Source organism: Centropristis striata, chromosome 4, assembly GCF_030273125.1.
Source record: "Centropristis striata isolate RG_2023a ecotype Rhode Island chromosome 4, C.striata_1.0, whole genome shotgun sequence".
Classification (NCBI taxonomy): Eukaryota; Metazoa; Chordata; class Actinopteri; order Perciformes; family Serranidae; genus Centropristis; species Centropristis striata.
The window spans coordinates 4,101,194-4,123,908 of NC_081520.1; the positions used below are offsets into that span (position 1 = coordinate 4,101,194).

Sequence of the window (22,715 nt, forward strand, 5' to 3'; positions counted from 1 at the left end):
ACATTAATAAAAACTTATAAACTATAAAGTCTGCCGTTATAAATGTTAGTAACTCATTAATAAACAGTTATAAACTATAAAGTCTGCAGTTATAAATGTTAGTAAGTAATTAATAAACAGTTATAAACTATAAGGTCTGCAGTTATAAATGTTAGTAACTCATTAATAAACAGTTATAAACCATGAAGTCTGCAGTTATAAATGTTAGTAAGTAATTAATGAACAGTTATAAACTATAAGGTCTGCAGTTATAAATGTTAGTAACTCATTAATAAACAGTTATAAACTATTAAGTCTGCAGTTATAAATGTTAGTAACACATTAATAAAAACTTATAAACTATAAAGTCTGCCGTTATAAATGTTAGTAACTCATTAATAAACAGTTATAAACTATAAAGTCTGCAGTTATAAATGTTAGTAAGTCATTAATAAACAGTTATAAACCATGAAGTCTGCAGTTATAAATGTTAGTAGGTCATTAATAAATAGTTATAAACTATTAAGTCTGCGTTATAAATGTTAGTAAATCATTAATAAACAGTTATAAACTATAAAGTCTGCAGTTATAAATGTTAGTAACTCATTAATAAACAGTTATAAACTATAAAGTCTGCAGTTATAAATGTTAGTAGGTCGTCAATAAATAGTTATAAACTATTAAGTCTGCAGTTATAAAGGTTAGAAAGTTATTAATAACACTTATAAACGTTCAAGTCATTAACAACTAGAAACCTTTGAGTCTGTGATTACAAATGTCAGGATGGTGTTAGTATACAGTTATAAACTATAAAGTCTGCAGTTATAAATGTTAGTAAGTCATTAATAAACAGTTCAACATTGTAAATCCTCAAGGCTGCAGTTATTAAGGTTAGTGGGTCATCAATTATAAAAACAGTTATTAACATATCAATCCAATCATTAATAACTGTTATAAACTATCAAGGCCATAGTTATAAATGTTAGTAAGTCATTAATTAACAGTTACAAGCCATCAAACCTGCACCCAGTGTTTAATCAAAAAACTAAATTGTGCTTTAAAATGTGTGCTGTTGAAGATAATCCACATTAATCATGATGACCACAGTCACTATCTTCCTCAGAAATATTTTTCTTCTGCCAACTCTTGATGTATAAGACCAAGTTACAGTACTTGGAAACTGTCCAGTCAAATTGCAATGAGGAAACAGATAATTTGCCCTGCTTGGCATCAAATCTGTGCCATCTGGAAAGATTTGGAAATGTGTACTGTTGTTTCCCCTCATACAGAATAACTGACACTGCATGTGTGGGAATATCGATATGAGACAAGTGCAATTAAAACACATATATACACACACATACATATATATATATATATATATATATATATACTTTTTATCCTCCACATGTGAAGTTCCTAACAGAAATAAAGTTCTTTGTATTTGCATTTTATAACAAGTACTTTAATAATAATAGTAATAATAAAGTAAGGTTTTTGAGTTTGTTGTTGTTGTTTTTCAATCTTGTAACAGTTATTAATGATTGGATTGATACATTAATAACTGTATATTGATGGCCCACTAACCTTAATAACTGCAGCCTTGATGATTTACAACATTCAATTGATGACATGTTGTTAATGACTTGAAAGTTTATTTATTAATAACTTTCTAATATATATATATTATATATATATATATATATATATATATATATATATATATACTTTTTATCCTCCACATGTGAAGTTCCTAACAGAAATAAAGTTCTTTGTATTTGCATTTTATTACAAGTACTTTAATAATAATAGTAATAATAAAGTAAGGTTTTTGAGTTTGTTGTTGTTTTTCAATCTTGTAACAGTTATTTATGATTGGATTGATACGTTAATAACTGTATATTGATGACCCACTAACCTTAATAACTGCAGCCTTGATGATTTACAACATTCAATTGATGACATGTTGTTAATGACTTGAAAGTTTATTTATTAATAACTTTCTAATAAATATATATATATATATATATATATATATATATATATATATATATATATATATATACTTTTTATCCTCCACATGTGAAGTTCCTAACAGAAATAAAGTTCTTTGAATTTGCATTTTATTACAAGTACTTTAATAATAATAGTAATAATAAAGTAAGGCTTTTGAGTTCAATCTTGTAATTTGTGAATTTTAACATTTATTGAGAGGAGAGATTATGGATGACAGCATAGATATTAGAATGAGTGAGGATTTCTTACAGTATTTGGCTGACATCTAGTGGTCAAGATTACAAATTGCAACCAGTCCGCTATTATCTGGGCTGAATATAGTTTTTGAGAGCTTTTAAATTGCGCGTTGGAGCAAAACGTAAATTTAGTCCGCATGGTAATTACAGCACCGCTGCTTATCTGGTGCAATAATGAAGCAAGATGCTTTAGGTTTCACAACAAGCCACCAACGTGAAGGACAGGCCCGTCAAGTCAAACAGAGTCAACATGAACCGGAAGCGATATCTACTACAAAATAAGAGCTTAGAACTTCTAATAAAGTAAATATAGGCGTAATAATTTTATGGTAAGCGAATGTTTAGAATAACATGTTTGCCAAATGCCATATTTAGACTTTATCTTGTTATTATCTGTGGTAAAATGTAAGTACATTAACTCAAGTACTCTACTTAAGTACAATTTGAACTTTTTTTAATGTAATTACATACTTCTACTCCACTACATTCTGAGGCAATATTGTACTTTTTACTCTACATTTATATTTATACTTTTTTTTAGGTCGAGATTTAGTATTACAACATGATATATTTAAAGTGATAAGACTTTTTTAATTTAACCTCATAAAAGTATATTAAGTAGTTAAAATGACCCTACCTTGAGAAAATTACAACGCTGCTTACATATATTAATCATTAATAATCTAAAAAATATATTAAATATATAAAAATAAAAATATATAAAACAATCTGAGTGTATGACGAATATTTTTACGATACTTTTACTTTTGATACTTTAATTACAATATATACAATATAGACAGACTCATCAGTGTAAATCAGTGTCCTAATTTTACATTTCTTATTATTTAAAGTGTTAATACTTTTTCTATATTTTTTCTTGCTTAAATTGTTAAAACTGTTATAGCCCATATATCTCGTTAATATTACTTGTTTCTATTTATTGTTATTTTAGTGATGCTTCTTTCTATTTTTGCTCTACACTTGTTGCTGAAATTTAATTATTTATTTATTTTATTTATAAAGAAATATGTTATTTTACTTTTTTAATTATTTTAGTTTTTGAATGTTGGACTTTTACTTGTAGTGGAGTAATTTCACAGCATGGTTTTTTTTACTTAAGTAATGTATTTGAATACCTTTTCCACCACTGGTTATTATAAATGTGTATAATTTGCATTATAATGTGACGCTATTCGAACAGGAAGTTGTCTATGTTTTGCTTTCTGTTTATTTTCTTTTTGTTTATTGAAAAAAGTCAGACAAAAAGGGATTACAAGAAACAAATGTCATGAAACAAAGAACCAATCAGGAGAAATAGTTGTAAAAAATAAATTTAAAAAATATTTTAAAAACAAGAAAAAGAGGTACATTGGTCACGCAGAGAATACGAAGTACATAAAGTCTGCATTCACTGATAATGATTTTTTAAAAATCATATAGTTATCATAAACTGTCATAATATTGAAGAAATAGTTTTGTGTCTTTTACAATTCTGAGAGACTTAAGAAGATAGTTGAATTCAAGTAGAAACACCTTAAAATCTGGTTTAGCTTTGAGAAATCTGTGTTTGTGTATAAAGAACTTACAAGAGAGAATTAAGAAATTGGTTACAAATCCAACAAGATTTGTTACAATTACTTACTTTGAATTTAATTAACGTTTCATATGATTCTCTTTTTATCCTGGAATCTATGTATATTACCAGTCTCTCTATATTTCTGTTTGGGCTAAATTTATGTTGTTGTGTGTGTGTTTTTTTTTTTTTTTTGGTCGTCTGTCTGTTTTCACCTTGTGGCTTTGTACTGGTGTATCGTTGTTTTCATTTTTTGTTGTTGTGGTTATCCTTTATATTATTCTTTGTATGTTATTTGTGTGTACATTGTCTAATTTGTAAATATGATCCTGAGTCTTTGTTGTCTAGAATTGTGTTTTAGTGTTTTGTTTTCATATTATGGCTCCTAATAAGTAATCCACTGTTCTTTTCTTTGTTTCTCCGTTAATAAAAATAATTAAAAAAATAAAAATAAAAATAAAAAAAAAGATTTGTTACAATGAGTAAAATAACAAAGAACATCTTTTTTGGTGAATATGTATGAGACACTAAGAAAGTTAGAAAAACGATTTCTCGTCCCGGAAGTTGTCTGTGTTATATTACGACTAACTTGTCACTTTACGTCTGCTGCACATAATTACTACGTCACATCCGGTGAGTGGGGTCTTTTTTTGTTTTCCCGTATCCGCCATTTCAGTTTTTGAAGTTAGTTGTCATCGGTCGCTGGATTGTAGCAGGAATTCTGTCGCTAAAAACCCCTTATATGATAAATAGGGCTCACTTCCGGTCATAAACCCAATAAGAGTTGTTTTTATTTGGTGCTCGCGGTTCTATATCGGAAAATTGATGTCCAGACGGCCAGCTGCGGAGGTCGCCTGTTTACTAAACGTGCTCTAGGCGCTAAAGTTTTTGTATGAGTTGAAGGCTCTGCTTGTGGATAACGGGAGGGAGAGAAGGGAAGGCCCGGGTGAAGCCTCGGCTTTGGAGTGGTGATCATGGCCGGAAATTTTGACGCGGAGGACCGTGGCAGCTGGTACTGGGGTCGGTTGAGCAGGCAGGAGGCTGTGTCTCTGCTGCAGGGGCAGCGGCACGGCGTGTTTCTAGTCCGGGACTCCATCACCAGCCCCGGGGACTACGTGCTCTCCGTATCAGAGAACTCCAAAGTCTCGCATTACATAATTAACAGCATCAGCAACAACCGACAATCCGGTCCAGGTAAGACCACAGGGCTCGAGGTGCTATCATGGGCATACTGAGGTGACCATTCTTGCATGACTTGCACCAAAGGAGATGCGCAATAGTGCCTTTTCTACTCTTTTGCATGGAGAATTGAGCAGGCCAGGCACATTAAAACATGTGTCCATTGAATGTTGGGCTGTCACAATACCTGGCCATGGTTTCTGACCTTACAGTAATGCTCAAATGGACAACTGGCTGGATATTACGCAACACATTGCTTCAGTAAATGGTAGAGATTGGTGCACGTTTCTGTCACTAAAATGCACCATGGTGGGAGTTCTGGTGCACCTTTTAAAATGTGCATTTAGCAGCTGACCCAGAGAGAGTTGTAAAGGTTCAAAAGTCTGACATATTGCCAGGTTTTATCAGACTTTTTTTTTTTAAGAGTACTTTATTAATCCCACAATGGGGAAATTCAACCTCTGCATTTAACCCATCCTTTTTTACACACAAGTGAACACACCATGCAAGGAGCAGTGGGCAGCACATTACTGCACCCGGGGAGCTGTGCCTTGCTCAAGGGCACTTCAGTCCTAGACCTGTCAGTACTGGGATTCGAACCGGCGACTCTCCGGTTGCAAGCCCGATTCGTAACCTCTAGGCCACAGACTGCCCTTAATTTAATGTTGGGCTGTCACAATACCTGGCCATGGTTTCTGACCTTACAGCAATGCTCAAATGGACAACTGGCTGGATATTACGCAACACATTGCTTCAGTAAATGGTAGAGATTGGTGCACGTTTCTGTCACTAAAATCCACCATGGTGGGAGGTGGGAGTTCTGGTGCACCTTTTAAAATGTGCATTTAGCAGCTGACCCAGAGAGAGTTGTAAAGGTTCAAAAGTCTGACATATTGCCAGGTTTTATCAGACTTTGACCAGTTGTTGCCCTTTGCCTCTGCTGGGTCTTTTTTTCAATTAGAATTTTTGTTGTATTTCCTCATGCTTTTAAAAAAAAAATACATAGACATATCCATTCACATATCCATTCATTGGAAGGAACCATGTAAATGTGGCAGACGAAAGGAATGCAAAATAAGGAAACAAAAATCCTTCCTGGTCATTCTGGAAAGCACCACCATCATGCTTGGTTACATAAATAGAAAGGCTGCCAATCTGAAATGCAAAAGCAGGTAGTGAACTGGTTAAGAAAACAAGGTGTTTTTTCGTACCTTGGCTCACAAATTCCAATGTACCTGTAGAACTCTGTATCTTCGAAAATGGGAATAAAGTTCTTTTCTATCCTAACTCCTCTTCCATCCTCCCTCATTCTCCCCAGGTTTGGCCCATCCGAGGTTCCGTATTGGCGACCAGGAGTTTGATGCTCTCCCTGCTTTGCTAGAGTTCTATAAAATCCACTACTTGGACACCACCACTTTAATAGAACCCATCAACAAGTCTAAACACACCTCATTCATCAGCATCGGTCCCGGTGGCCCCCCGCCGCGCCTGGAAGACGAGTATGTCCGAGCACTTTTTGATTTCCCCGGCAATGACGAGGAGGATCTCCCGTTTAGGAAGGGCGATATTCTCAGAGTTCTGGAGAAGCCGGAGGAGCAATGGTGGAATGCCCAGAACTCTGAAGGCCGGGCGGGGATGATCCCAGTGCCCTACGTGGAGAAGTACCGACCAGCGTCTCCAAGTTCGGTGGCGGGGCCCGGCGTTCCTGGTGGACCGCCGGGAGGAATGGGGATGCTAGGGAACTCTGACGGCTCTGCAGCCCAGTCTGGCGCTCCTCTGCTGGGAGACCCAAGCCAGTATGCCCAGCCCACCCCTCTCCCAAACCTCCAGAATGGACCAGTCTATGCCAGGGCCATACAGAAGAGGGTGCCCAACGCCTACGACAAGACTGCCCTGGCCTTAGAGGTAAATATGGATGCGTGTGGTGTTTTTTCTTGGCTAACGTGCTGGAGGAAAGGAGATAGTTAACGAAGAAGGATGTAGCAGCAGCCGTTTAAGCTTATCAACACTGAGCTTACATTCTTCTTCTTTCCCATTGTGCTTCTTAATATTTCTTCCTCAGTGTTTCTTGATCGGGGTGAAGAGGAATTGAGGTCAGAAACTGCTCAGCCAGCTCTCCGTTTAGTTTTCTAGATAATACGGTCATTAATATCTCTTATCCAGAGATCAGACCAGTGACGGGTAACTTACTTGCTTCATCTTTCTGGACTAGAAAGAAAGATGATTTTTTATCTGATCGGGTACCCTCAATATGAAAACGGCCATTAGACTCTGCTCCCTGCTCACAGTGGCTGAGCTGTTTAACTGTCCGGAAGCGAGAGCAGGGCTCCCACGGAGCAGGTCGCTGGGGGAAGGAAATAGTTTGTGTTTGGGAACAGGACCATTTCCTTTTGGTCTCTGTGAAGCCAGGAGTCAAGCTGAGCCAGGAGTGAGACTAGGAGGCAGGAGAGGCTGAGTATGCTCTTGTCTCTCCTGCTCTGCTGGACTCTAAAGATACTGATACTGATCCATCCATGGCCTCCTCAAATCTGTCTTTTGTGGAGTTGAACCTAACTCCAGAGTTCGACTGAAATGGGATTTTTGAGACTGGTGCCGATATAGATTTTCGAGGGGAAATACGTCGATGGGTTTTAGGGTGGTCGAAAATAGACCAGAGAGCTACTATCTCAAACATAAAAATAATGTGAAAAATAATATTTAACATTGTTATACAGTACAGGCCAAAAGATTGGACACACGCCTTCTCATTCAATGCGTTTTCTTTATTTTCATGACTATTTACATTGTAGATTCTCACTGAAGGCATCAAAACTATGAATGAACACATATGGAATTATGTACTTAACAAAAAAGTATGAAATAACTGAAAACATGTCTTGTATTTTAGATTCCTCAAAGTAACCACCCTTTGCTTACTAGAATATAAGACATGTTTTCAGTTATTTCACACTTTTTTGTTAAGTACATAATTCCACATGTGTTCATTAATAGTTGATGAATCTACAATGTCAGTAGTCATGAAAATAAAGGAAACGCATTGAATGAGACGGTGTGTCCAAACTTTTGGCCTGTACTGTATATTTTACAAACAATGCATTACTTGGTCAGCCATTTCTATAAATGATGATGAAAATAATGAATAAATAGGATATAAAATAAATAGCTGAATAAACATTGTTACAGTTTCAGTCAATTATCACTTTTTTGTTAAGAATTTAAAAAATGAATAGCGAACACTAGGCACAGTTGGTAGAGCGTCTGCCCAGTGATCGGAGGGTTGGTGGTTGGATCCCTGACCATGGCAGCCTACATGTCGAAGTATCCTTGAGCAAGATACTGAACCCCAAATTGCTCCTGATGCTGCGTTCATCGGTATGTGAATGAATTCCCAATGGTGGCAGGTGGCACCGTTTAGGGTAGCCTCTGCCACCAGTATGAATGTGTGTGTGAACGGGTGAATGAGTCAGTCTGTAGTGTGAAGCGCTTTGAGTGGTCGCAAAGAGACTAGTAAAAATCGCTATATAAGTGTAGGTCCATTTACACTATTTCTAAGTCACGTCAAGCAACATTTTCTGCATTTTATATTGTGTAAAAATAGTTTTCATAACAGCAAATTTCAGACTGCATACATACACCAATGACCTTTAATAGGCCAATATTAGCCGATCAATCTATCTGTTGGGCTCCACTGAACTCTGCTGCTGCTGGTTGACTTGTATCACTCCAGCTTGAAAAACTTGAGGTAGTTTTTTAGTTTGCTCTGTTACATATGACGGGTAGATCTTTTCTATGAGTTGGTTTCGGGCACTCCCACCTGTGGTAGACCTGTCTGGCTTTGACGTATATGAGTGTGCTTGTTTGCTCCACTCCAGTTGGCCAGTAGTGACTCAGCATGGCGCCACCGGACAGTTAATAATTAGCTCGCGTTTCCTTGTCTTGTTGCCTTCAGAAAAACTCTGATTGTGAAGATCACGATTTATTTTCAGTAAATTAAACAAACTTAATAACATTTTCAAGCCCATAATGTTGGATCCCTGTTTTAGGTGGTTATTTATATATATATATATATATATATATATATATATATATATATAATTGCGGCATTATAACATTGAACTTAAACTCAGATTTCAGTCCATGCAGATGGTTGATAAAGATAAAGGTATTGGTTATGATTGTAATCAATCCACGTCAGTAGCCCGGAGGCAAAATAGGCAGGCAAATGACAAGGATGGTGATCTATCATATGTTTTATAAAATGTCACCCCCCCCCCCAGTATAGTATTCAGTGTTTAATCATAATAACCAGGCAAAGGCAGCAGATTTTCACATTGAAGAAGCGGGAACTTGGTGTCAAATGCCTTTATTGCATTAATATTCATCTGAAATTACTATTTTGGTCAAAGATTGTTGTTTTCCCAAATAGTGATGATAGCTGATTAACTTATTATTATCTGGGGGGGGTCCGGGGGCAATGCCACCCTGGGAGAAAATGTTGTACATTAATAAGTATAATGCATCAATCTTATGCACTTTGAGAGCTAAATGAGAGCAAACATCTCACATAACATTTTTCACAGTCGGGACATACTGTATATAGAATCTTTATTATCCTACCGTGTCATGTTTAATTGCTGTCAACATGCCTTCCTAAGGACATGGAGTAGCCAGCCAGGGTGGAAAAATAGCTGGCTAGGGGGTCCCCCGGACCAGTTCTTTTCCATAAAAGCCCAAATTTGGGGGCGGGACTGATACAGACAGTGTGTGAATGCGTGCGCATGTCTTGAAGGAGGACAGAGAGGTGGGGGTCGGGGTTTTGACTCACTAGCCCAGGGGTGTCAAACTCTGGCCCGCGGGCCAAATTTGTCCCGCAGTGTAATTTTATTTGGCCCGCGAGGCAATACCAAATTTTTATATTATTATTGTACTATAAAAGCTGACCCGCCGGTATTATACGGCGCATTTACCGCTAATACTACAAATCCCACAATGCCCTGCTGTTGTTTTGGCGCGTCAATCAGGACAGGACCCAGAAACGCTCCTCTGTGACAGTCGTCATAGCAACCTCAAGCTAGAGCTGTCTCCCAGCTACCCCTTCCCAAATATGGCGAAAAGAAAGGCAGAATTTATTAACCTGTTGAAAAAGTTTATTTTGACATTTAAATCGGAAGGATGCAAATAGAAAAGGGGCATACGATTTTTATTTAATTTTTATTTTATAAATTAATGACACTGTTTTTTTATTTGAAATTTGATTTTGCATGTCTGCACCATTTAGTTATATATTGTATGTTTGTAAGCGTTGCTGGTTCCATATTTAATGTTAAAGCAATAGTGCAGTCCGACATCACCGAACAAGGTGGGAGGTGACGATAGTTAGAGCAGCAGTGCTGCGCAGTAGCACAGTGCTAATAGGCTACACAGTTAGCTCTGTAGCAGTACAGTGTGTATGTGCTGCAGCAGTATGTGTTCAGTTAGCGGCCTCCATTGTTTACATTAAGCACCAGACACTGTGGATGATTAGCGCTGCTGGTTTATTTGCGATCAGCAGCGGACACCACCTGTACAGTTAGCATGTTGGTTTGTTTACAATAAGCTAAGCCAAGTTAGAGAGGGCAGCCGCAGTGAACAGTGATTCGATGACTGTCGGACCAAGTGGGAGGTGTGTGTTAGACATTACGCGCAACGTCAAATATCCCGCTTCGCCCCGATGACCCGTTCATAGTGCTCCCGCTTCCAACAATCCCAATTTTCTTCCTCTGTGACTCAACTCAACTTTATTTGTAAAGCACTTTAAAACAACCACAGCCGCAACAAAGTGCTGTACATAAACAAACAGAACAAGAGACGATAAAATAAATAAAACAGGAATAAACACTAAAATACATAGATTCATTGCTTTTTAAAACAATATAAAAAACAATAAATAAAAGCAGACCATAAAAACACTAAAACAAGAGCAGGGTCTCATGTGTGGTTAAAAGCCAAGGAATAAAAATAGGTTTTAAGATGAGTTTTAAAAATGGACAGTGAGGAGGCTTGTCTGATGTGCAAAGGTAGCTCATTCCATAGTTTGGGGGCTGCAGCAGAAAAAGCCTACAGACTCTGCTGAGCAACGACAACACAATGCAAAATAACTTTATATCATGAATCATGTCAAAATACTTTCAGTAGCATAAACTGTGATGTTAGCGCAGCACATGAGAGTCTGGCCACCAGAGTCTAGGTCAGGCATGTCCAAACTATTCCACAAAGGGCCGTGTGGCTGCAGGTTTTCGTTTCAACCAAGCAAAAGCACACAGTTTGACCAATCAACTGTCTGAAGACTGAGATCAGTTGATTAAGTGAGTCAAGTCTGGTGTGCTGCTGCTTGGTTGGAACGAAAACCTGCAGCCACACGGCCCTTTGTGGAATAGTTTGGACATGCCTGGTCTAGGTAATTAGAAGAAGATTACTTTATTAATCCCACAATGGGGAAATTCAACCACACAAGTGAACACACCATGCAAGGAGCAGCACATTGCTCAAGGGCACTTCAGTCCTTGACCTGTCAATACCGGGATTCGAACCGGCGACTCTACAAGCCCGATTCCTTACCTCTAGGCCACGGACTGCCCGTAATTAATCAAAAACCCTGGAGCAACTTATAGAGTAATTGTTTCAGCTTGGGCCTAAAGACTGAAGCCTATACTGTTCAGATATTAAACTGTGTGGTAACTTTGAGGCCCTAGGTTTTCACGGTTGACTGTATTTATTTGCATAATTTTGGTGTTTATGGTAGTTTTCCCTATACTCTGTATAAAGGGAGCCCTGTGATGCACTACACCAACAAATGGCTGTGACCAGCATGTGTCAAATGGCAGTAGCTTGTTACATAATAGTGACTCTGCATGCTTTTCACTTTGCAGACACACCAGAACCTTTATTCAAAGAATCCCAATCCCAGAAGCAGATTTCAGTCTGATGTTCTGAGTGACCCACAAAACACACAGACAACCCGCAGCCAGCAGTTTAAATTAATGATATCCAAATTAGCTACAGACAGACAGCAGCAGCAGCAGAATTGCTTAGAGTTGATAGTGTTCACAATGAATCAGAAAGATCTTTATTGTCATTTTACCCTGTACAATGACATTGTGGATGGCCTCTCTCCATGCATTTAGAAAAAGAATATATAAATTACATATATAAATATAAAAACAGACTTGACACTAATTCAACACAATCATTTATCGTCTTTCATTGGCATCATATTGTTATGAAAACCTATATCGAGATAGTGATACACATAAATATCACCTAAACAATATAAAAATGTGCTTTTTGCCTATATTCTTCTATATTTTTTTTAATTGCAATGCCAAAACCCAGCAGCCAGATTGCGTTAAGGCAAAGTTTACATCATTTGGATTACAATTTACATTCTGAATCAGAATATTTTTATTCTCATTGTCGTATGTACAACAAAATTAAGTGCATTCCTGTCAGTGCAAGATTAAAAATAAATGCTAAATGAATAAATTGTATACATATAAAAAGAGGAGGGGAAAACAAACAAACCAACACGTAAAAAAAGAACCAATTGAAACACCTGCAAATCCCTCATGGCTGAGTTAACATCTGAGTATGGAGCATAGATAGATAGATAGATAGATATACTTTATTTATCCCAAGCTGGGAAATTACAGTGTAGCAGCAGCATTACACACTGAGACAATAACAACACAATTAAATAATTAAATAAAAAGAACAACCTAGGCATACTTCAAGCAATAAAATATAAAAATACAAAAAAATGTAATGTAAAAATAAAAATAAAGTGTCTAAAGAAGGAGTATGTATTAAGGAGTAGAATTCCAGTGCAGAATAAATATGAATATGCAGTATAAAAATGTTGGTGCTATGAAACAAATAAGGTGCAAAGAACAGTGTGCATAAAAAACACAAAGTGCATACAAAAATAGGCTTTACCATGTAGTTATCTCATATAGACAATAGCCATAAAACATGCTTGATGTATATCAAAATCGAGATATGAAATGACCTAAATCAGGATAGAATATTTTGGCCTTATCCCCCAGCCTTTATTCTAGTATGTACATACTGTACATGTGCAGGTTATTTACAGGGATGTAGTCAGTGTATATTATAGTCAAGTTTCAAGCAAAAAGGCCAAATATTCCCTGCTTGCAGGTTGTCAAATGTGAAGTTTTTTTGCTCTGTGCTTTGGACTTTTAGAGGGAAAATACTTTATATTCATTCACAACTTTTCTCCGCTTTATTTCAACCTGTCAGGCTAATTTATGTTGCCTTATTCAGTTCTGGGGCTTGTGGATTATCATGACTGGGAAACATACAAAAATACATTATCATTATCCTTTTACAGTAACATATTTAGTCTTGTGTGAATGCAAAACATACACTTTTACATTACATTACATGTCATTTAGTTGACGCTTTTGTCCAAAGCGACTTACAATAAGTGCATTCAACCTGATGGTACTAGACTTAGACCACAGGAATCCAGTTAGTGCAGAACTTTAAGAGCCAACTGTCATCGCTATAGGAGTGCTTTATGTTAAAGAAGAAAAGAAGAGAAGAGAAGAACTACTTCAAAAACAGTTTTTTATCTGTTTTATCCCTAATGGCTAAAAATTACATTTATATTTTTAAGTAGAAAGTAGCTAAATTTACTAAATATCATAAACCTTGAATATATATATATAATAAATAATAATATAAAATTATATATATATAATAAAATTTATTTTCAGACTGTCATCCTGTCACAAAATCTTTTTCCTTTAGCTTGAACTCTCATCTAGTGGTGGGACAAAATAAGCTGCTTGAAGATGTCAGTTTTTGCTTTTTTTTCACTGTTTTCTGAAAGTTATCAAAGAAACGATTAACCAAAAAAGACTATGGATTACTCAACAATATAATTAATTCATATTTACTGAAACAGAATACTACAAATTAATTCTCTTGCATCAGCTATAGAAAGATAGAAAGAATCCATTGAGTCATACTGCCAGTTCCAGGTTTTACACAAGCAAGATTATCTTAACTAACAGGTCATCGCACTACTTGGACGCTTCAGTCGCCACCCACATCCACTTGAACTTTGGAACTGTCTGTTGGTGGTTGTTTGCTCAGGTTCAGTGACACAGGAACAGCCACTCCTCTCCCACTGCAGCTCCACTGGAATCACACCTGCTAACACCTGACAGTCGGGTCCCAACTAACGACAAAAAAAAAAAAAAAAAGACTAAAAAAACCCAATGTTCGCCTTCAATTTCGCCTTTGTCCTAAACTGAGACTTATTCATGTTACAGTGATGTAAAAACGTAATGAAGCATGCAGCTGTTGGACACTAGACTAGTCAGTAGAGCCCAACAGATATATGACAGGTATACACTACTGGTCAAAAGTTTTAGAACACACCAACTTTTCCAGAATTTAATTGAAAATTGTGCAGTTTAATCTCTCAGTGTACTCTGAAATTAATGCACATTTGCAACATTTAAAATTCTTTATTGAGCATGATAGTGTTTTGAAAGTAAAAAAAAGATTCTAAATCACATTTAATGTTGGACTAGAGGACTAAAAAAGACACAAAATGACCAAAAAAAGACACAAAATGTCAAAAGAAGACACCAAAAGACACAAAATGACTAAAAAAAGACACAAAATGACCAAAAAAAGACACATGAAAAGAATTCAAAAATTGACAAAATAGCCCAAGACTCCATAGAGTTAAGTTGTTAACCCATTTCTTGTTCCCTGAAAAAGGCCTACTTGTATAATTCTGAAATGAACATTATTTTTCAGTTTTGGTTAAGCTTACCTTTTTTTAACCTTTGTACCCTTTCAAGCTGTTCATTTGACTTGAACTGCTTGAATTTCAATAAAAAACTGGAAAAATTGGGGTGTTCTAAAACTTTTGACCGGTATTGTATGTCGTCTGATATGTGCCGCTATGAAACTTTTTTTTCACAATTTATAATGCAGGAAATGTTGCTTGGTGTGATTTAGAAAATGTTTTTAAATTAGTCAGCTTAATAATCATCATTGCTGTTCAGTTTCAGTCAATTGCTATCAATTTTATTCCTTTTTTTTCATTTATATAATTGACTAACAATGTATTATATTGTTTGTATAATGTATAACAATGTTAAATATTATTACATAAAGTTTTATGTTTGAGAAAGTAGCTCTGAAAAATCTGTGCAGAATCCACATAAAAGATGTCTGTTTTCATCAAAAAATTACTATATAGGCCGCTATATCGGTTATCGATGAATTCCCTCTCTCTGAAATCGCCATGTTTCTCCAAAATGTCATATCTGTCAGGCTCTATTAGTCAGTGGATTTGAGTCTTTTATTATTTTTCATGATATTAATGAGTCTTTGTGGTTAGGGTTAGCCTCTCAGCGTGGGTTCTCTCCAGGTCCTCCTGCTTCCTGTCACAGTCCAAAAACATGCAGCTTAGGTTTGATTGGTGACTCTAAATTGCCCGTAGGAGTGAATGAGAGCATGAATGCTAGTCTGTCTCTGTGTCTGCCTGTGATAGTCTGTACTAGGGCTGCACGATTATGGCCAAAATGATAATCACGATTATTTTGATCAATATTGTAATCAAGATCATTAATCATGATTATTCATCATGTTAGGGAAAACATCTGTATTTTTGTTGCACTACTTTTAAACAAACAATAGGAACAGTTTTTTAGTGTCTGGTGCTTGTTGTAAACAAACAGAGATCGCTAAGTGAACACCTCCTGCAGAAGCAGCACATACACACTGTACTGCTACAGAGCTAACCGTTAGCCTGTTAGCAATTTGAAGACTGGACGCTAAGGGGTTAACATCCCCTCCGGCTCTGCAGCTGGGAGAGACTGCTGCAGGAGGACTGTGCCGCTTCGACTCGTTCTTAACGAGCCGCAGACCCCCGAGGCTTGTTAAGAAGAGTAAGAAGGAGTCTCCAATAACACCAGATGAAGTAGCTGGATTTGTCGCCAGTCGCTTTTTTTGAAAAATAGTCGCTAAGGGGGTCTGAAAAGTCGCTAAATATAGCAACAAAGTTGCGAGGTTGACAACACTGCTTCGCCGGCTTTTACAAATAGCCTGTGTTGTTGTGGCGTCCAGTACTACGTCACATCCTGCTTAGCGCTCGCTCGTTATTTATTTAGGCAGCTACATGAAACGTTAACTATATGTTCGCCCCCTGGTGGTTGGTGGACTACTGGTGTAGAAAGTGCTTGATTAGATATGCAGGAGAGCCGCATTTTAAAATGGGAATATCGCCGACGATCAGGTTAATTTAATCGTGGCGGCCAAAATCATGATCACGATTAAAATTTGATTAATTGTGCAGCCCTAGTCTGTACCCCGTCTCTCTCCTAATGTCATCCCGAGTTAGGATGAGCGGTTGAGGATAACTCATCGACTCTTGCTGCTGAACTCTCTCACACCTTTTCAATTCAATTCAATTCAATTCAATTCAATTGGCTTTATTGGCATGACGTAACAATGTATATATTGCCAAAGCAAGCATCAGAAAAAAAGATAACAAGATAAGGAAAGCAATATTTACAATAAATTATTATAATTATGTTATTCATTTTAAATGAAAAGAAAAACTAATAACAATAAAAGAAAGCAATATTTACAATCATTGAATTACAATCAACATATACCGTATTTTCCGGACTATAAGTCGCAGTTTTTTTCATAGTTTGGCCGGGGGTGCGACTTATACTCTGGAGCGACTTATGTGTGAAATTATTAACACATTATTACCGGTATATCATTTCACATGTTATTTTCACACTAAACCGGAAGAGGGCGCTCTAGGCCGAGGATGAGGATGAGTCTGACGTAAGAGACGTAGAAGAAGAAGCGCCGCATCTTCTACCTCCGGAGTTAGCGGAGTTGTTTAAAAGTGACACCGAGGATGAAGATTTCATTGGATTTTAGTTATTTGGAGTGATACGGATGGTTTGGTAAACTTCTTAGCATGTTATATATGCTATAGTTATCTGAATAACTCTTAATATGTTATGTTAACATACCAGGCACGTTCTCAGTTGTGTCATGCAACGTAAGCATACCGTACAATTATTCAGCCTGTTGTTGCCTCTATTCTATTTTTATTTTAAATTGCCTTTCAAGATGACATGTCTGTTCTTGGTGTTGGATTTTATCAAATAAATTTCCCCCAAAAATGCGACTTATACTCCAGTGCGACTTATATATGTTTTTTCCTTCTTTATTATGCGTTTTATGGCTGGTGCGACTTGTACTCCGGAGCGACTTATAGTCCGGAAAATACGGTAATTTATGCAATCTAACTGTACTCTAACCTTTTCTCTCTCCCCTCCCTCCCCAGGTGGGCGATATGGTGAAGGTGACTAAAATAAACGTGAACGGCCAGTGGGAGGGTGAATGTAAAGGCAAACGGGGCCACTTTCCCTTCACACACGTCAAACTGCTGGACCAGCACAACGCCGAGGATGAACTCAGCTGAGAGCGGACAGCCGTGCCGCAACCTGGACACTAGTATTAGACCCTTCCTCACCCTCCCCCTCCCCCCCTGCCTCCCTGCCTTCCCATTCCACACGTTCACCTGCTCCCCCTTTCCTCACATCGGCTCCAGCTTTTACCTGCACCAAGTACAGTTTCAGAGAATCACTGAGAACAAAACAAGCAACCAAACTGTGGTCGGACCCTCGTAACGCACACACCCTCCCTCTCTGCCCCTCTGAATAATCATACCCGCCCTTCTTCACCACCTGCTCTGACCGACTGACTGACTTCAGAGTGGGTCATATACTACTATACAGTGGAACTGTAAAGTGAATAATCTCCTGTTCTGTGGATGTGGCAACACCCTTTAGATCCTCCTGTTGGCGGACACGTTATCAACACTCGCTCCTCGGGAGACTCCTCAGACGCACAGTTGAACCACTTCCTCTTCCTGTGTTGGAGCCAGTAGATAACTGCTCAGCACTCGTCCTCTTCTTCTTCATCCGTCACCATGTAGGATCACTCATGCTGCATTCATGTCAGATGGGAATACAGTAACAAGTTGAAGGGTAACAACACAGATTTCATGTGTTCTGTCTTGTTTCTGTGCCATAATGGATTTTTTTTTTTTTTGTACACACTTTGTTAAAATCAGAAGTTTTTACATTTTTAGACTTTTTGTTGTTGTGAAGCTTTAGACTGATGCTGCTCTGTGTCTGAATGGTAGATGTGAAGAATATCTCAGCATAAAGACTGGAAGCAGGGAGAAACTGCTCGCCTAGCTGGGTGCACGTTATAAAATTCCCTTACACGTAGGGCTGCAACTAACAATTATTTTCATTATGGATTAATCTGTCGATTATTTAAACCATTAATCGATTAGTTGTTTGGTCAATAAAATGTATAAAAATATCAATCAGCGTTTCCCAAACCACAAGATGACGTCCTCAAATCTCTTGTTTTGTCCACAAACCAAAGAGATATTCAGTTTATTGTCATAAAGGAACAAAGAAACCAGAAATATTCACATTGAAGAAGCTGAAATCAGAGAATTTGGACTTACTGTCTTTAAAAAATTTGCTCAAACCAATTATTCGATTATCAAAAATAGTCGACAATTAATTTAATAATGGATTATTGTTCGATGAATCGAATAATTGTTGCAGCTCTACTTACATGCACCTCTTAACCTCACAAATGAACAGACCAGTGTGTAGGATTTATGGGTATTTATGAACATTAATGGGATATAATATTCATAACTTTGTTTACACTCACCGGCCACTTTAGTAGCTAGCTAGGTGTAACTTATAAAGTGGCACCTGGTGTGGTCTTCTGCTGCTTTAGCCCATCTGCTTCAAGGTTGTGACGTCCTGAAAAAGGAATGCTCGACAGGGTTACCTTCACTACATTTGCCATTTTACTGTCATTATAAATGGTCTGTTATCTATCAGCATTTTGCTGCATGAACTAAAAGTAGCCATTGTCCAAGCTGTGCATGCAGTTATGCAGGAGAGCTTCAACCACGGTACAAAGAGACGTGTGCTTGTGGCAGATATTCTTGAGCTGAGCAAATGCAAAATTGAGAAAATCTGGTAAATATCTATTCCATTTTTAGGTTGAGTTGTTCCAGACAGCAGCAGCAGCAGAATTGCTTAGAGTTGGTAGTGTTCAGAATGAATCAGAAAGATCTTTATTGTCATTTTACGCTGTACAATGACATTGTGGATGGCCTCTCTCCATGCATTTAGAAAAAGAATATATAAATTACATATATAAACATAAAAACAGACTTGACACTAATTCAACACAATCATTTATCGTCTTTCATCGGCATCATATTATGAAAACCTATATCGAGATAGTGATACACATTTACATTGTCTAATTTGATAACGAGCACTAGCACACATATGACAATAAATATCACCTAAACAATATAAAAGTATGCTTTTTGCATATATTCTTCTATATTCGCAAATGCGAAATTGAGAAAATCTGGGAAATATCTATTCCATTTTTAGGTCGAGTTGTTCTACAGTAACACCAAGCCACTGGTCGTCATGTTGGAAAGCAGAAATACTATAACTTTACATAAATGGCTCACTTGATGCTTCTTTAGTCTGCAGAATACATGTTGTGATGGTTGTGTGTGTAAATCCCAGGTGATCAGCAGTTTGTGAAATACTCACACCAACAACCATGCCACGTTCAAAGTCCCTTAAATCACCTTTCTTCCTCATTCTGATGCTGCTTTGAACTTCAGCAGCTCGTCTTCACCAGGTCTACATGTCTGAATGTGTTGAGTTGCTGCCATGTGATTGGCTCATTAGATATTTAACCCATTGACGCCTAAAACGCCTGTAAAACCTCTGGGCGATTTTAAAATCACCCCCTAAAACCTGAAGTTTTTCTGGAAATTCAACAGAAGTGTCAACGCTTCTACTAAATAATAGATTTTTCAGCCTCTGTAGCAGATAGAAATGAAATTCAAAACGTATTTGAGAGCTTATACAAATACTACAAAACGACGTATCCGCTTTCCAGGCTTCAATGAGTTAACAGGTGTACCTAATACAGTGGCCGGTGAGCGTAGTTACAATTTAATGGAACCTGGTTAGCTCTTTCCCATTACTTCCAGGCTTTCTGCTAAGCTAAGCTGTCGCCTACTATTATATTTACTACATGAACATTTAAGTTGCATAGACCATCTCATCTAACACAGCAAGAAAGGGAATCTGTGTATTTCCAGACTATCCTTTTGAATGCTGATCTGCCTGTTTCACACTGACAAAGCATGTAGCGAGGGATGAATTTGAGCACAAACTTGCAACATCAGCCACAAACGCTACAGTTAATCGCTCCAGCCTGCAACGGCAGCGATATTTTACTACTCTCTACATGTGCGCTCCATTTGTCCAAACTCTTCTTAAAGTTGTCTTCATGGAGTCCAGACTAATATATATAATCCTAAAATATTGTTGGTTGGGATTTGAAGGAGAACATTTACATCTTTGGCGGTGTTTACCATCTTACCTACATTGACCATAAAGGTATCTTCTAGTTTAACCCATTGAGGCCTGAAACCCCTGTAAAACCTCTGGGCGATTTTAAAATCAGCCCCTAAAACCTGAAGTTTTTCTGGAAATTCAACAGAAGTGTCAAAGCTTCTACTAAATAATAGATTTTTCAGCCTCTGTAGCAGGTAGAAATGAATTTCAAAAAGTATTTGACAGCTTATACAAATACTACAAAACGACGTATCCGCTTTCCAGGCTTCAATGGGTTAAAAGTTTTGCATGTTCATTGTTCTTATTGGATATGAATGCAGCATTATTTTACGGTAACCCCAAAACAGGCAGCGATGAGGCTCAAATACAACCGCAGCATTTCATCACTGGGAAGATTAAATAGAGGATTATTGTGATAAGTCAACTGAAAGGTGTACAGTTCTCTTCAAGGAGCAGACCAAGGACCCCCCCCCCCCCCCCCCCCCCGCCCCCCCATACCAAATATCAAATGGAGAACACAAAACTGAGTTGAGACCAGCAGCTAAGAGCAACTTCATGTAGTAATCTGAACCTGAGACACTTCAAGACTGTTGTTGAGACGGAGATGAAGGCGACACTACACTCAACCTCTCCACACCTCCACCTCGGCTCACCTCAGCCCCACCCACCCATCCACCCACGACCAAGTAGTCTTTTGTAAGAAAAAAAAAGAACATATTGTTATGAAATGATGTACTATGTGATTATCATTACATGCTAAAATATTTTTGTTTTTTGTTATCTTTGTAGTTTTCTTCATAGCTGATTCTTTTTGTTGTTTTTTTGTTTTTTTTTGTCCGGGAGGATTTCGATGTACACTTTTTACTGCTGCATGTCGGGGAGGGAGGAGCCACGGTGCAAAATGGATAAACTGACTGGAGGAGGGGCCACATCTGTTGCCCCCCCCCCCCCCCCCCCCCACAAGGCCACATGTGTTCTCATTCTGTGTCTTATGTTCATGGATGAAGTGAATGTAGGCTGTCCACCATGTTAGATAGTACTGTCTTCTCATATTAGTGCTCTGCATTCAGCTCACTGAATATACATTAGAATAACACACTGCTCTCTGTTCACATCTTGTCAAATATGTCCAAGAAAGTGGTATTTTATTTGATACCTGCCCTTTTTGTTTTTAACCTTTTTAATAATCTTATTGCCACCTTGCACCGTTTTGTTCTTCTAATCCTGTGTCAGTTTCCATCCTCTGCCACTCTTTTATTTAAAGCCTTTTTTCCATTTATGATGCACAGCCCGACGTGGAGTTTTTATGTCGCCCTTTTTAACCTTCTGTCAATATCTAATACGCCAAGAGATCAGGCAAATGGAGCTGAAAATCCTGTTGTAGTCAAGATTGCCTTTTCCCCCTCCAGAGGTGGTTTTCTGTTGAGATATAATCAATCTATTTTTTGACATCTGACAATCATCACCCTCGTGTATCAAAGTGCAGACTGGTTTGGATCTAAGCAGACTGGGTGTGTAGTTTTTAGACCTTCACCACAGTGGAACCACTTTTGAATTTGATCTGTGGGAACTGGCTGTCTCTTCCTCTCAGATGTCATGTGGAACAATATTTCTGGCCAGCACCACCATGTCACCTTTAGGTGGCACTGTAAGAGCATTCAGAGAGATGGAGGGGCCTTCTGAAAGGAAATCCTGCCAGTGCTTATGAGATTAAAGGAGATGAAATTTGGTTTTTAACAGTATGCACTTACAGCTTTTACACTGCATTATATGCTCTCCGTTTAATTTCTTGATTGCTCCCACACATTAGTTTCTGTGATCTTTTATAGCTTTACCTGACGACCTCTGTCCCGCTTTCTCGTTTCCCTTTCAACTTGGCCATCTTCCAAATGTAATAAAATTTACTATTTAAGAATATTTGGTTGACTTCTTGGAAAATCTGGCCAAGCAAAGGAACATTTGTGTACTGCCAACTTTTGACTCAGTCATTTGTATCTGTAGTTATGATCAAATCAAGCTTTCTTTGTCACTCACACTGCACACGGCAGGTGCTTAGCTACATAAATCATCTTGCAAATTGCGTTGCCAATGAAAACCACCAAGAAGTATTTTTTTTTAGTAGCCCTGCATGAAGTCATTCATTTCCTTTTATTTTGAAGGAAGGGGGTGGCAAAATGCCAGTGGAAATTG

The 22,715-nt window shown here is 37.6% G+C and overlaps 1 protein-coding gene across 1 annotated transcript; it reads left to right on the forward strand.

The window, feature by feature from the left end:
• Nucleotides 1-4,458: 4,458 nt before the first annotated feature.
• Nucleotides 4,459-22,483, forward strand: crk (v-crk avian sarcoma virus CT10 oncogene homolog). Its single transcript, XM_059330572.1, has 3 exons — nt 4,459-5,001; nt 6,305-6,891; nt 17,378-22,483. The coding sequence occupies exons 1-3, from the start codon at nt 4,782-4,784 to the stop codon at nt 17,513-17,515; spliced, it is 945 nt and encodes a 314-aa protein (XP_059186555.1). The 5' UTR covers nt 4,459-4,781; the 3' UTR covers nt 17,516-22,483.
• The last annotated feature ends 232 nt before the right edge of the window (nt 22,484-22,715 follow it).